At 46.1% G+C, this 12,249-nt stretch overlaps 1 protein-coding gene across 3 annotated transcripts in view; it reads right to left on the bottom strand.

Annotated features, from left to right (window-relative positions):
- The window catches only part of ATP8A1 (ATPase phospholipid transporting 8A1), a 3,191,789-nt gene that overhangs the window by 1,811,156 nt on the left and 1,368,384 nt on the right, over window positions 1-12,249 (bottom strand). For all 3 annotated transcript variants that reach the window (XM_044061519.1, XM_044061518.1, XM_044061517.1), the window contains exon 12: window positions 12,089-12,216. In XM_044061519.1, the coding sequence (XP_043917454.1) occupies window positions 12,089-12,216 (128 nt within the window). The remainder of the gene's footprint in view (window positions 1-12,088; window positions 12,217-12,249) is intronic.

Below are 12,249 nucleotides of genomic sequence, written 5' to 3' on the forward strand. Positions count from 1 at the left end.
ACGGGTACTTAGCTTTTAGAAGTCTTCAAGTAGTATTCGGTAGTAGTAATCTCTGGATCTGACCGACTGGCACTTGCGAACAGCTTCTGCTTGGTGCCACGCGCAAGAAAGACTGAGGAAAATGGCGTCGGCTGATGCCTTTATACCCGAAGACCAGCAGAGATGACGTCGGGTGAAGTGCGACATCAGCCGAAGCCGGACCCGGACTTTGGAATCCGGCCGACCGAAGGGCTGCCTAACGACAGGACAACCCATTTGTTATGACTGCAGATGCATCCATGAAGGACATCAACACTGTGAGAAATACACAAACACTGAACAGAACATATTTGGTTACAGACATATTATGAATAACAAAATGCAGCTGAAGTGGCATACTATGATACTATTTTGGACTATATACATTGGTAAAAATTTACAAATATGTCATCACCTAAAATCATACCTCTTAGCACAAGAAAGCTACAAAGGTTCAAAAATAGGGGCACATTTCAAATATTGCTCTTATACACTTACAAAGTTACTAGAATAAAAGGTTTAGTCTTAGCTTAGATTTTCTGAAGAATATGAAGTCTGAAACTCAAATGTCAATCATTATTTAGTGATTTCAATCCTCAATGATTTGCAAGAAAACCACACATTTTATAAGAAACAGACCAAAGAAAATGAGGCAAAAATCTGGACAGCTGAGAATAATGCCTAAAATTGATACTAACAATAACTGACTCAGAAAGAAGAGTGTATATCATATACATATTTAATTTCAATTATCCCTATTATATTATGGGCATAGCTGTCAAGAAGTAAGAGAATCATTCGCTACCACCTGTTGAGTATGCTTTCAAAGTTCACTGTAAGAGTGGGGCCAATGAAGACCCAAACATGCACATACAGGGAGCACTGGATAGGACCCTACAGCTACCAACAACTAACCAACTGCTCCAGGAATGCATACATGATCTTGCAGAGTTGGAATCATACCCTCTGATAGCTGGTAGATGTTCAGACTTCTGCTCACTGGTTACTAGAACTGCCACAAGAATGCTGCAACTACAGGATAAATAGCAGAAAATGCTATGTCTCTCCTCCCATGCTAAAGAAGATCACCTCTCTTCTATCTCCAAGACACTCAAAAATGAGACATTAACAGATGACCTCTCAATTGAAAATAAAAACCCAATGGAATTTAAACAAACTATCACATCCACAGTAGACTTCCAGGAGAAGCTACACAAAGATCAAGAACTTGTGTCCAAATGCCTTACCTTATGCTTGGGTGTCTGATGCTTGGTATTATCTGCAAGTCTCTCTAACTGCCAGTTGCCTGTCAGCTAGGTTAAGGCTCTGACAGCAGTTATCAGTGCCAAACTTCAACAACAAATAAGACAGCCAGTGTATATGATGATCTTGCTGCAGCAACTTGAAATTATGAGATTCTATGGTGCCAAATGAGGGGCACCATCCTAGAACAACTCTTTAGAAGATAACAAGCTGGAAAAAAGTCCCTTAACAAAGACAAAGGAATGATGGTGGTGGGAAAAGGGGTATGCTTAAATTTTTAATTGCTACTCAAGAAGGCAAAGGAGTGATATTCACAATGACAATTCCATTGCAAACTGCTGACCTTGTCATGCAGAAGGAAGAAGTCATGACTACAGCCAAACAATCCAGGATTGACTAGCAACCTGGGAACTACAGAGCTGACAGGAGGAGATGAGAAAGAAGGGTCTATATCATGACATCGAAACATCATAATATCAAACACCTACTGATCGACAAATATTCATCCAAATGCATTTGCACGATTTGATGAATACTTACAGGGCAAAGATGTAGTTGGCCAACTACACAATGTTGCAATTTCTTCCACTGTAGTGCGATCTTAGAGTTAGTATATTTAGTTGGGGGTGTGTGGGGGGCACAGCCCCCCACATGGCTGGGTTTGTTGTAGGTTTAATTCGTTCCACTGTATTGTGGGGCAAGTGTTTGTTTCGCCTGTAAGTATTCATATGAAGTATGCGTCGTAATATGGACCCAGAAAGAATGGCCAATGTCAGCTCATCTGTCTCAAAGGGAGGTGGTGTTCTGATCTGCTACCACAATGTCTTTAAGAGAAGGCTATTAATACAAAAACACAAAATACCAGGACAGTGCACTAAAAGAATAATCAATGTGCTGTCACTGTAGACAGATTAAGGTGCATGTGTGCTAACACTCCAGCATCATCAGGCTGGCACTGTGGCCCAACATCAGGAGTGAGCATGAGAGGCCCACAACTAGGGCAACCTACTTTCATTCCTAACTTGCCTAATAAACTCAGAGGATAAAACATGTATATATATATATATATATATATATATATATATATATATATATATATATATATATATATATATATATCTATCTATCTTGGGTCACAACAAGAGTCAGTTGTAACTCATGAGCATGGATGAATGGACACACTTGCGCCTTCATTTAGGGATCAATGAGATCTTGCTCTATTCTGCATAAAAAAAAAAAACAGTGCATAGTACTCAGAAATAGGTACAAGAATAAAAGAAAGTCCAATCTCAACAAAAAAGTCACCACTCCTTTTGTGGATGAACATAAACCTATTAACTGGAGGTACAGGACAGCACAGAACATAGGTGTGGAAGGCAGTTGCCAACACTTTTCTGTGTTTCTTGACTTGTGCTTCTAATAAATGGAATAATGCTCACTTACTAAAGGAGTGCTGAAGTTTTTTTTTTTTTTTAATGAAATGAGTTCTCTCTGTATCCCTTTCAAAAGGCAGCCCTTTCCTTTTCCAGGGAGTATCATGTTTTAGCACAGCCTAGTAAAATCACAACATACTTTTAAAGATAGCAGTCAGAGAGAAGACATTGTATGAGTGGCTAGGGAGTGGATTTTATGAAGATAAATTATAACTGGGGATCTTGTAGCCCAGGCAGGTATGACCCTAGCCCTGAGTAGCATTCTGCCATCACCCACAATGATGCCACAGTACAAGGACAAAATGACTGACTTCAACAATTGGCTAAGCTTCTGGTGCCATTCTAAAGGGATCCAGTATCTGTCTGCCTGGGATGTCATGGTTGACAGACCACGATGCTTTGCCAGAGATGGCCTGCACCTGTCACCCCTTTGATTCTGGATACTGGCTAAGGTTCTTGCCGCCCCTATAGTGCCTTTTTTAGGCAAGGTTCAAATGACACATTCACCACCGTAACAGGAACAGACAAGCAAAAAACTGAGGGTGATGCTACTCAATGCTAGAAGTCTAAATCTCAAAATGCACTCACTCGATGCACTCCTTAAAATGGAGAACATCGATATCTGTGCAGTGACTGAGACCTGGTTCAAGGCTCCAGAGAGCACCCCTGCACTACCAGGCTATAACTCATACCATACTTTTCGGCCATGTAACCTGGACCGGAACAGCAAAGGCGGAGGTGTGTCCATATTCATTAAGGGTATCCACACCTCCAGGCTAGTTGCTCAGCATAATGCAGCCAAGGTTATCCAAGTGCAACTAACTCTGGGCAAAACTGCAATCCAAACTGTAGCTTGCTACAGATTACCCACCATGCCCCATTCCCACTCCTCTTTACTTGATGTACTGGAAAATATTGGGGTTCAACCAAACACCCTAATAATGGGTGATTTTAACTACCCCACCATTAACTGGGAAAACTACTCATGTACCAACTCCTTCACTCAACGCTTTCTGGAATTCATAAACTCCAATGCCCTGGATCAACTTATCCACACCCCCCACCAAGGCCAACAATATCCTAGATCTTTTAGTTATGTACTTACCATAACTTTAGATGTTTGGGATCCATCTCGCCTACATTCTGTACTGATGGGTTCGGAGCCAATCCTCAGCTCCGACTCGGCACGCTATACTATAGAGCGAAGTCTCTAATTGGCTGAGCTATTCTATATCCCAGGATGCACCACCACCAATTCCCCAGATCTTGTTTGTCCGCACACATGCACCCACACATGCACTGCTGATATAACATTGCCAGATGTTTCAAGATGAAACGGTCGAACTCGAACCGTCCGGTCTCTTCTGATCTCCAAGGCAGGGGGAAGGAGGGTGGGTATTAGAATGTAGGAGATGGATCCCAAACATCTAAAGTTATGGTAAGTACATAACTAAAAGATGTTATGTGATCCTATCTCGCCTACATTCTGTACTGATGGGACAGCGCCCCTAGCACCTGATTCCTGGGTGGCTCACTGGAAAACACTCCTGAGAACTGTGGAACCGAAGGAAGCTCGCCCCGAGATGCCACATCCAATTTGTAATGAGAAATAAAGGTGTGAGGAGAGGACCAGGTAGCCGCAGCACAAATGTCACTAATGGCAAGCTTAGAATGAAATGCTGTTGAAGTAGCCATAGCCCTTGTAGAATGAGCTTTCACAGTGGTTGTAAGCTCTCTATTAGAAAGAAAATAAATATGACTGATACAGTCTCTGATCCACTTGGCAATAGTGACCTTCGTGACGGCTTTGCCCAATTTATTGTCTGAAAAGGACACAAACAACTGATCTGTTTTCCGTGTTTGGTGCGTTCTATCTAAGTAGAAACACAACTGTCTGTGGACATCCAATGAGTGGAAGATATATTCTGCTCTGTCTGAGTAATTGGGGAAGAAAACTGGAAGTTCCAAAGACTGTTGAAGACAGAAACTAGAACAAACTTTGGGAACAAAAGATGGATTAGGCCTAAGGGATACTCTATCCTTGTGAAAAACCAAGTACGGCGGTTTGACACATAGGGCTTGAAGTTCCGAAACTCTTCTGGCTGATGTAATTGCCACCAAAAAAGCAGTCTTCCAGGAAAGAAATTTCAAGTCAGAAGTTGCTGCCGGTTCAAGGGGAAGAGGTCAAGGCACCTAATACGAAAGTGAGATCCCATGGTGGAGCAGGATGAGAAACTGGAGGACGTAGCAGCCCAGCACCTTTCATGAAGGCTTTACATAACTTATTGCTCATCAAAGGTGGGTCTATACTTTCATGAAAATTAGAAATAGCTGCTAATTGAATCTTAATGGTGGAGACCGAAGAACCTTGATTGAATAGGGAAGCTAAGAATTTCAAAACGTCCGCCACCGGGGCAGTAATGGGATCTAATCCCCGGAGTTGGGCCCAAATGGCGAATCTCTTCCATTTACTATTATACATCTTCTTAGTCAAATTCTTGTGAGCCGAGGACAAGATATGTATAACTTCTGAGTCCAAAACCTGGTTCCTGACTATAGTCGGAAGTGGAGGAGCCAAACTGTTAACTTCAGTGAGTGAAGGGACTGGTGAAGCTGTCCCGACTGGTGGATCAAGAGATCTGGAACCTGGTCCAGGAACCACGGACCGTCCAGTGCGTATTTCCAAAGAAATGGCAGCCAGACTTGACGAGGCCAGTATGGGGCAACTAAAATCATCTTGCACTGCAAGTGAATCGCCTTCTGGATCACCCTGGGGAGAAGGGGAACCGGTGGAAAGGCGTACAGTAAGCCGGTGGGCCAAGTTTGGACTAGGGCGTCCTTGGGAAACCCCCCCCCGGAACCGGGGTAAGAGAAAAGAACTGTAGACATTTCGTGTTGAGGGGAGTTGCAAAGAGGTCGCAATAAGGAGTTCCCCATCTTCTGAAGATCTGAGATGCTACTCTGTCGTTCAGAGACCACTCGTGCGGGGAGAGAATGGTTCTGCTCAGTCTGTCAGCTATCACATTGGATCTCCCCGGAATGTGTGTTGCTACCAAGAAACGGTTGGTTGCAACAGCCCACTTCCATACTTTCATGGCCTCTCTGCAAAGAGGGTAGGACCTGGTCCCTCCCTGCTTGTTCAAGTACCAGACTACTGACATGTTGTCGGACTGAACGGCAATCATACCCTGGGGGAGGTAGCTGTGTAGTGCTTGAAGCGATAGAAGCACCGCCCTCATTTCCAGTATGTTGATGTGTAGGGAACTCTCGTCGGGGTGCCACTCGCCTTGGACTGACCTGCCCAGGTAATGTCCCCCCCACCCCGTCTGGTAGGCGTCCATAGTCAAAGTGGCCACTGAAGGAGGAGGAACGAAGGGTCGCCCCTGACCCAGGTTGGAGGAGAAAAGCCACCAACGGAGGTCCTGTTTGCACGTCTCCGTGATTATAATGTGGTGAGTGAGAGGAATATCCCGTTGACTGGGTGGCGGGTCCGGGATTTTCCTGGTTGGCGGGGGGGGGTGCGAAAAGGGGATGACGTAACCTCCGGCGATGATTCGGAGCACCCATCAGTCCTGAGTGATACTCTCCCAGGCCTTTAGGTGCCTCGAAAAACGACCCCCGACTGGCTCCGGAGCTGCGTAGTCGGGCAATCCTTCAGGGATGCTGAAAGGTTGAAGAGCCAAGAAAGGACTCGCGGTCTCCAGTGTTGCGGGGGCCTCTGCCACCTCTGGGACGGCGTCTTCCTGAAAAATTTCCCCCTCCTCTGCCTCTAGAAGGGGGATCATCCTGCTGTGAGGGGTAATTCTTCTGAGATTTACGGAACCACATTTTCCCTCCTCTTTTAGCCTTGGGATAAGGCCGAAAGGGAGAGGAAAACTGTGCCCCTACGGCAGTCAAAGTCTTACCCTCTTGTTCACAGCGGGTCAAGGTGTCCTTTACCTTGGGTCCAAACAAAGAGGACCCATCAAAGGGAGCGTCAGCAAAGGAAGACTTGAAGGCCTCCGCAAAATGACACAGGCAGAGCCAGGCTTGTCTCCGTAGAGCAACACCCGTACCCGCCGCTCTACTCACCCACTCGGCTGCATACGAAATGAGCCGCATGGACGAGTTCGATATCAACGATAGAGTAGCCAACTGAGAGCTAACCGTCTGGGCCAACTGCTCAGGTAGGTTACCAGAGAGGGTATCTGAAAGTTCCTTGATCAGGTCCCTCTGAAGTCTAGTGAAGTGCATCAGATAGTTCAGAGACCTTAAAGTAAAGGCCGCTGAAGTAAGGGTGCGCTTCCCGTACCAGTCCATGCTCCTAGACTCCTTATTAGGAGGATGGATGGACGTCGAAGCCTCTGCTACATCTTGCTGGGTAGCAGATGCCACCACCAGAGCATCTACAGCCACACCCTTGGTGAGAAATTCCTTTTCCGGGGGCGCTGACAAAAATTTGTTAGGGCGAGCAGGCACCGGTTCCACAGAATCTGGATGTTCCCACGCCCTTCGAGAGATCAAATCTAGGAGCTCATCGAAGGGCGGAGACACCCAGGAGGCGGAGGGCTGAGCCCCGAAGGCCTTGAGGAACACCGACTCGTCAGAGGAAGGGGGTTTGGTCTGCCAGCCACCTCGTTGTTTGAGGACTTCCAGGATGTCCGCAAAGGAGACATCATCCGAGGACGACTTGGGGGACCCTTCCGCATCATCAAGATTGGTGTCCGAGGTGAGAGACTCGTCAGGGGAGTCGACGTGCTTCCTCTTGCACTGTTTCTTTCTTGAGGGTTCCTCCAAAGACTCTTCAGAGGGACCTCCAGGAAGAGGGGGACCCCCAATGGGGGTGACCTCAGGCCCCAGGGCTCCACTGTCTTGAGACAGGGGGACTACAAAGGAACCAGTCTCCATACCTAGGGAAGGTGCCGGGGAGATGGTGGAGGTAGCCAAAGAAGATTTGGCCAAAGCACTCCTCATGGCTCTAAAGGCCGGACCCCCAGAATCCTGGGAAGGTCCGACCCCCAAAGCCATAACAGCAGACGGCACTCCCGCAGCCGACGCACCGAGAGAGAGGCTCGGAACCGAAAACATCGGTCCCGGCGCACCCGGGCCGATCAAGAGGTCCGTGTCGAACTCCGACCCGAAGGCCGGAGTAGGAGTAAGGGTCGGAGCCGACCCGGACACCTCCATCGGCTCCACCAGCACCGACTCCAACGGTGCCGAGGCTGTTGGAGGAGGAACCAAGGCTAAAGGGTGGACCATCGGCTCCGAAGCCGACTAGGCTGGAGCCGAAACTAACATTTGGAAGACTGGAGACTGAAACAGCCTTTGGAGCACCTTGTCAATGTCCGAATCCGACATCTTGGAAGACCGGGAGGAGATCGAACGGGTCCGAGTAGACTTCTCCACCGGCTCCGAAGGACTGCGGGACCGGCTCCGAATTGGCTCGATCAAAATCGGTGCCGAAGGAGACTCCATTGTAATTTCCCTCGGTGCCGAAGAGGTCTTCGACGCCGAAGGGGAAGAGTCTGAGCGGGCAACTCTCATCGGCTCCGAAATCAGCGGAGCCGATGAAGGTGACCCGCCTCTCGAAGCTCCAGCCATCGGCTCCGAAGCCAGAGTCGTCGAGGCTGGAGGCATCGAGGCAGACTGTTCCGCCCTCGGCTCCGAAGTCCGTGGAGCCGATGGAGAAGCCTGCCGAGATTTCTTGGTGGTCGGTTCAGACGGACTGGTCGGAGCCGACGATTTCTTTTTCTTTGAGGGAGAAGAAGAGGAAGATAAGGCCTCTTCAAAAGTAGGTTTGATAAGTCCTTTTAGTATCAATTTATTTTTCCTCTCTTGGAGGACTCGAGAGGAAAAAGCGTGACGCACGCTACAAGACTCCTGAAGGTGTTTGGGTCCTAAGCAGTACACGCATAGGGAGTGATCGTCTGTTATGGACAACTTGTAGCTGCATCTTGTGCATTTTTTAAACCCTGAGGGTCTGTGCTCTTTAGACATAATGCCAAACAGAAAAACACAGGAAAAAAATGTATCTAACCCAGAACAATTTCACTTTACAGTAAAAGAGAAGTCAAGAAAAAAATCACACAACAGGAGGGCCAAGAACCCTCTAACTAAAAACGGGTACTTGACCACCTCACGAAACTCACACAAAAAGGCTCACTCACGCACGAGGGGAAGGCCCCTCTAACTTAAACAGAAACCTTACCCTGAAAGACAATTTTACCACAAAAATAATCAGAAAAATTCAATCATACACAGCGATAGCCGTTAAAACAGCTTTTGGTTAAATTTAAGAAAATTCCTGACAGAAAATTCTTAGAAAGAAAGCACTTAGCTCAGCCAAGCTCGAGACCACGTCTTTGTTTGTAAGCGGCAAACGAGATCTGGGGAATTGGTGGTGGTGCATCCTGGGATATAGAATAGCTCAGCCAATTAGAGACTTCGCTCTATAGTATAGCGTGCCGAGTCGGAGACGAGGATCGGCTCCGAACCCATCAGTACAGAATGTAGGCGAGATAGGATCACATAACATCTAGTCATTACCAACATGAGTGACTGGTGTTCCACACCTGAAGTCAATGCCTCATTGGTCCGATCCGACCATAAGCTAATTACCCTAGATATCCACATCCTGCCCCTACCCCCCATTAAGGAAACCATGGTAAAAAATTTCTCCAAAGCCAACTTCATGCTTCTTAAGACAGAAGTGATGAACTTCATGACACCCATGCAGATGGACAATACAGTTGCGACTACTGAATACTACACAATTGCACTTAATAAGCACTTACATGAGTGCATGGATCGTGCTATCCCAAACAGAACCAAGACGCTATCCTCCAAAAAAAGGAAGCCAATCTGGTGGTCCCCTGCCATAAACAAACTGTACAACAGAATGAAGAAACTGTTGCAAAAGACAGTAAAATCCCATGAGTGGAGGAGCTCCCTGGTCAGCCTCAGTAAGAAGCTGCGATCCCTGATAAAATCCTCTAAAGCTAGTTATGAAAACAAAATTGCCACTGATTCTAAAGACAACCACAAAGCATTCTATAGCTATGTCAGGAATCTCAATGGCAACACTCAGATCTGCTCTAAGTTACAGCACAATGGCACCAAATATACAGACCCAACTGATATTGCCAACATCCTGGCAGATAGGTTCAGTGCTAACTTTATCCTCCCTCTCACCCCCTAAAGAGCCCATCTCTATACCAGAAGAATGCAAAGTTCCTGTAATCACGGCTGCACATGTAAAAACCACACTCTACAAAGCCAAGAACACAGCATCCATGGGACCAGACAACATCCCAGGCTGCATTCTACACGAACTACAGAACGAACTGGCACCCTACCTAAGTACCATGTTCAATCATAGCCTCACCTCAGGCTTTGTGCCTGCTGAATGACGCACAGCGATGGTTATCCCACTCCACAAGGGGGGAGCCACCATGGACCCCGGGAACTACCGCCTCATTAGCCTGACGAGCCTGGTCTGCAAGGCCATGGAATGTATCATCATGGAACTTATAAACAAAGACACTGGTAATCTCCAAACTCTGGACCCCACCCAGTTCGGGTTTGTAAAAGACAGATCATGTCTCCTAAACCTGATAGACTTCTTTGAAGCAGTCACCAAAGCCGTAGACAAGGGTAAGGTGGTTCACACAGCCTATCTAGATCTTGCCAAGGCTTTCGACACCATCCCCCACTCTGGAATTATAGATAAACTCACTAAACTAGGTATAAATCCCTATGTCACAAGATGGGTTGCCAACTGGCTCACTGACAGAATCCACAGTGTGAAAATAGCAGACTCCAAATCCGACTTCAGACCAGTGACAAGTGGAGTACCACAGGGTTCAGTCCTGGGTCCTCGCCTGTTTGGTATCTACTTCTCCGAAGTACAGGCTAACACAGAAGGTCTTTGGCTAGCGAAGTTCGCAGATGACTGCGAACTAAGAGCCATAATCGAAACTCCTAACGATGTGGACATCCTACAAAAGGGCCTCACTGAGACAGATGCTGCCTGGTGTCAAAGCCATGGCCTCAAGCTCAATGCCAAAAAGTGCAATGTCATCCCCTTTGATAAAAACTCTGCACCCATGAACTACAACATAGGCAGTAGTATACTTAACACCGAAAGTGTGATAAGAGACCTTGGGACACAGGTGGACAGTAGTCTCTCTTTTGATAATCACATCGCCACAGTAGTCAAGAAATCCTTCTACATGGCACACTTCATCACAAAAGGTTTCTCATCCAGAAAAAAAGAGGTCATTGTTCCCCTCTACACATCACTCAATAGACCCATTATAGAGTACAACGCCCCTTTGGTATGTACCTCACAAGACATCTACAACAATTGGAAAGGCTGCAGAAATACCTCACAAAGAGGATTACCGGCCTCAAACAGATGCCCTATGCAGACCGTCGCAAAAAACTCTAGCTTTACTCCGTCGCATATCGCCTACTCAGAGGTGATCTCTGCCTAACATACAAAGCTATGTCAAACCCAGAGCTGTTGAACATGCTCCACTTAAAGAAATCCCAATCCCTCCGAGCTACATGCTCCAGGGACCTAAACCTTGTCACCACAATAAACAGAACATGCCGGAGGGATAGATTCCTGTCCCAGAGACTTCCCATACTCTGGAATAAACTGCCTATCTATATCAAACAAAGCTCCTCATTAGCATTTTTCAAGAAAAATCTTGATGATTGGATGGGAAATAGGAAATTCACTCCAGGGATCACCTCTAAGGCTCTGCACGACAGTGGCACAGGAAAATAATTTTCTTGGGTGGCAAAAGCCAGGGTACCTTTTTGGCTGGGCTTGTATAGGCCCCAGGGCCGATAGTTTAGCACCTACCTATGAACACAGCACATAATAATACACATCAAAAAGGGTATCATTGTCTCCCATCTCTCCCAAGTGAGTAATGTCTGATAACCTACCTACAGTTATGAAAACAGCTACCAGCCTCTACCTCAGAGTACTATGATTATATCAAAAAGATCACAATTACCACTCCATGAGGAAAGAGAGCTGGAATTGGCCACTAAATCCTCCCTCCTCTCCCCACCTGGCTGTTCCAGTACACAGGCCACTAATTGAATAGGCCACTGGGGTCTTAGACAGAGCTCCTTTTCTCTAAGCCACCATGCTAGGCTAAAATAATTTCTAATGTTAAGTAGCACCTGAAAATAATTCTGTTTAACATATGTACAAATCTACAAATAATTATGTTTAACATCTGTACAGTTCACCTCGTAAATTAAATTTGGAGTAATGTAAGCATTACTTCACAGTGAAACTTCTAACCTTAAGCTGCAGTATGTCTGTGCTGCAAGCTAAATGTGAAACTGTTTTTACCACTCATCTTTTGACTTACCCAATTTATGAAGAATGCCTGGATAAATTTAATGACCTCCAACGTAACCAGCAGACTGATGGGAATAAGGTTATTGTAGAGAATGATAAAAGTCAAAAAATTTAGTCCAAAATTGTTGGCTCCGGCATCTAAAGAAAAAATAAAAAAAAAACAGAATGAAG

This window comes from Protopterus annectens, chromosome 2.part0, assembly GCF_019279795.1.
Source record: "Protopterus annectens isolate FY-2018-M chromosome 2.part0, PAN1.0, whole genome shotgun sequence".
Classification (NCBI taxonomy): Eukaryota; Metazoa; Chordata; order Ceratodontiformes; family Protopteridae; genus Protopterus; species Protopterus annectens.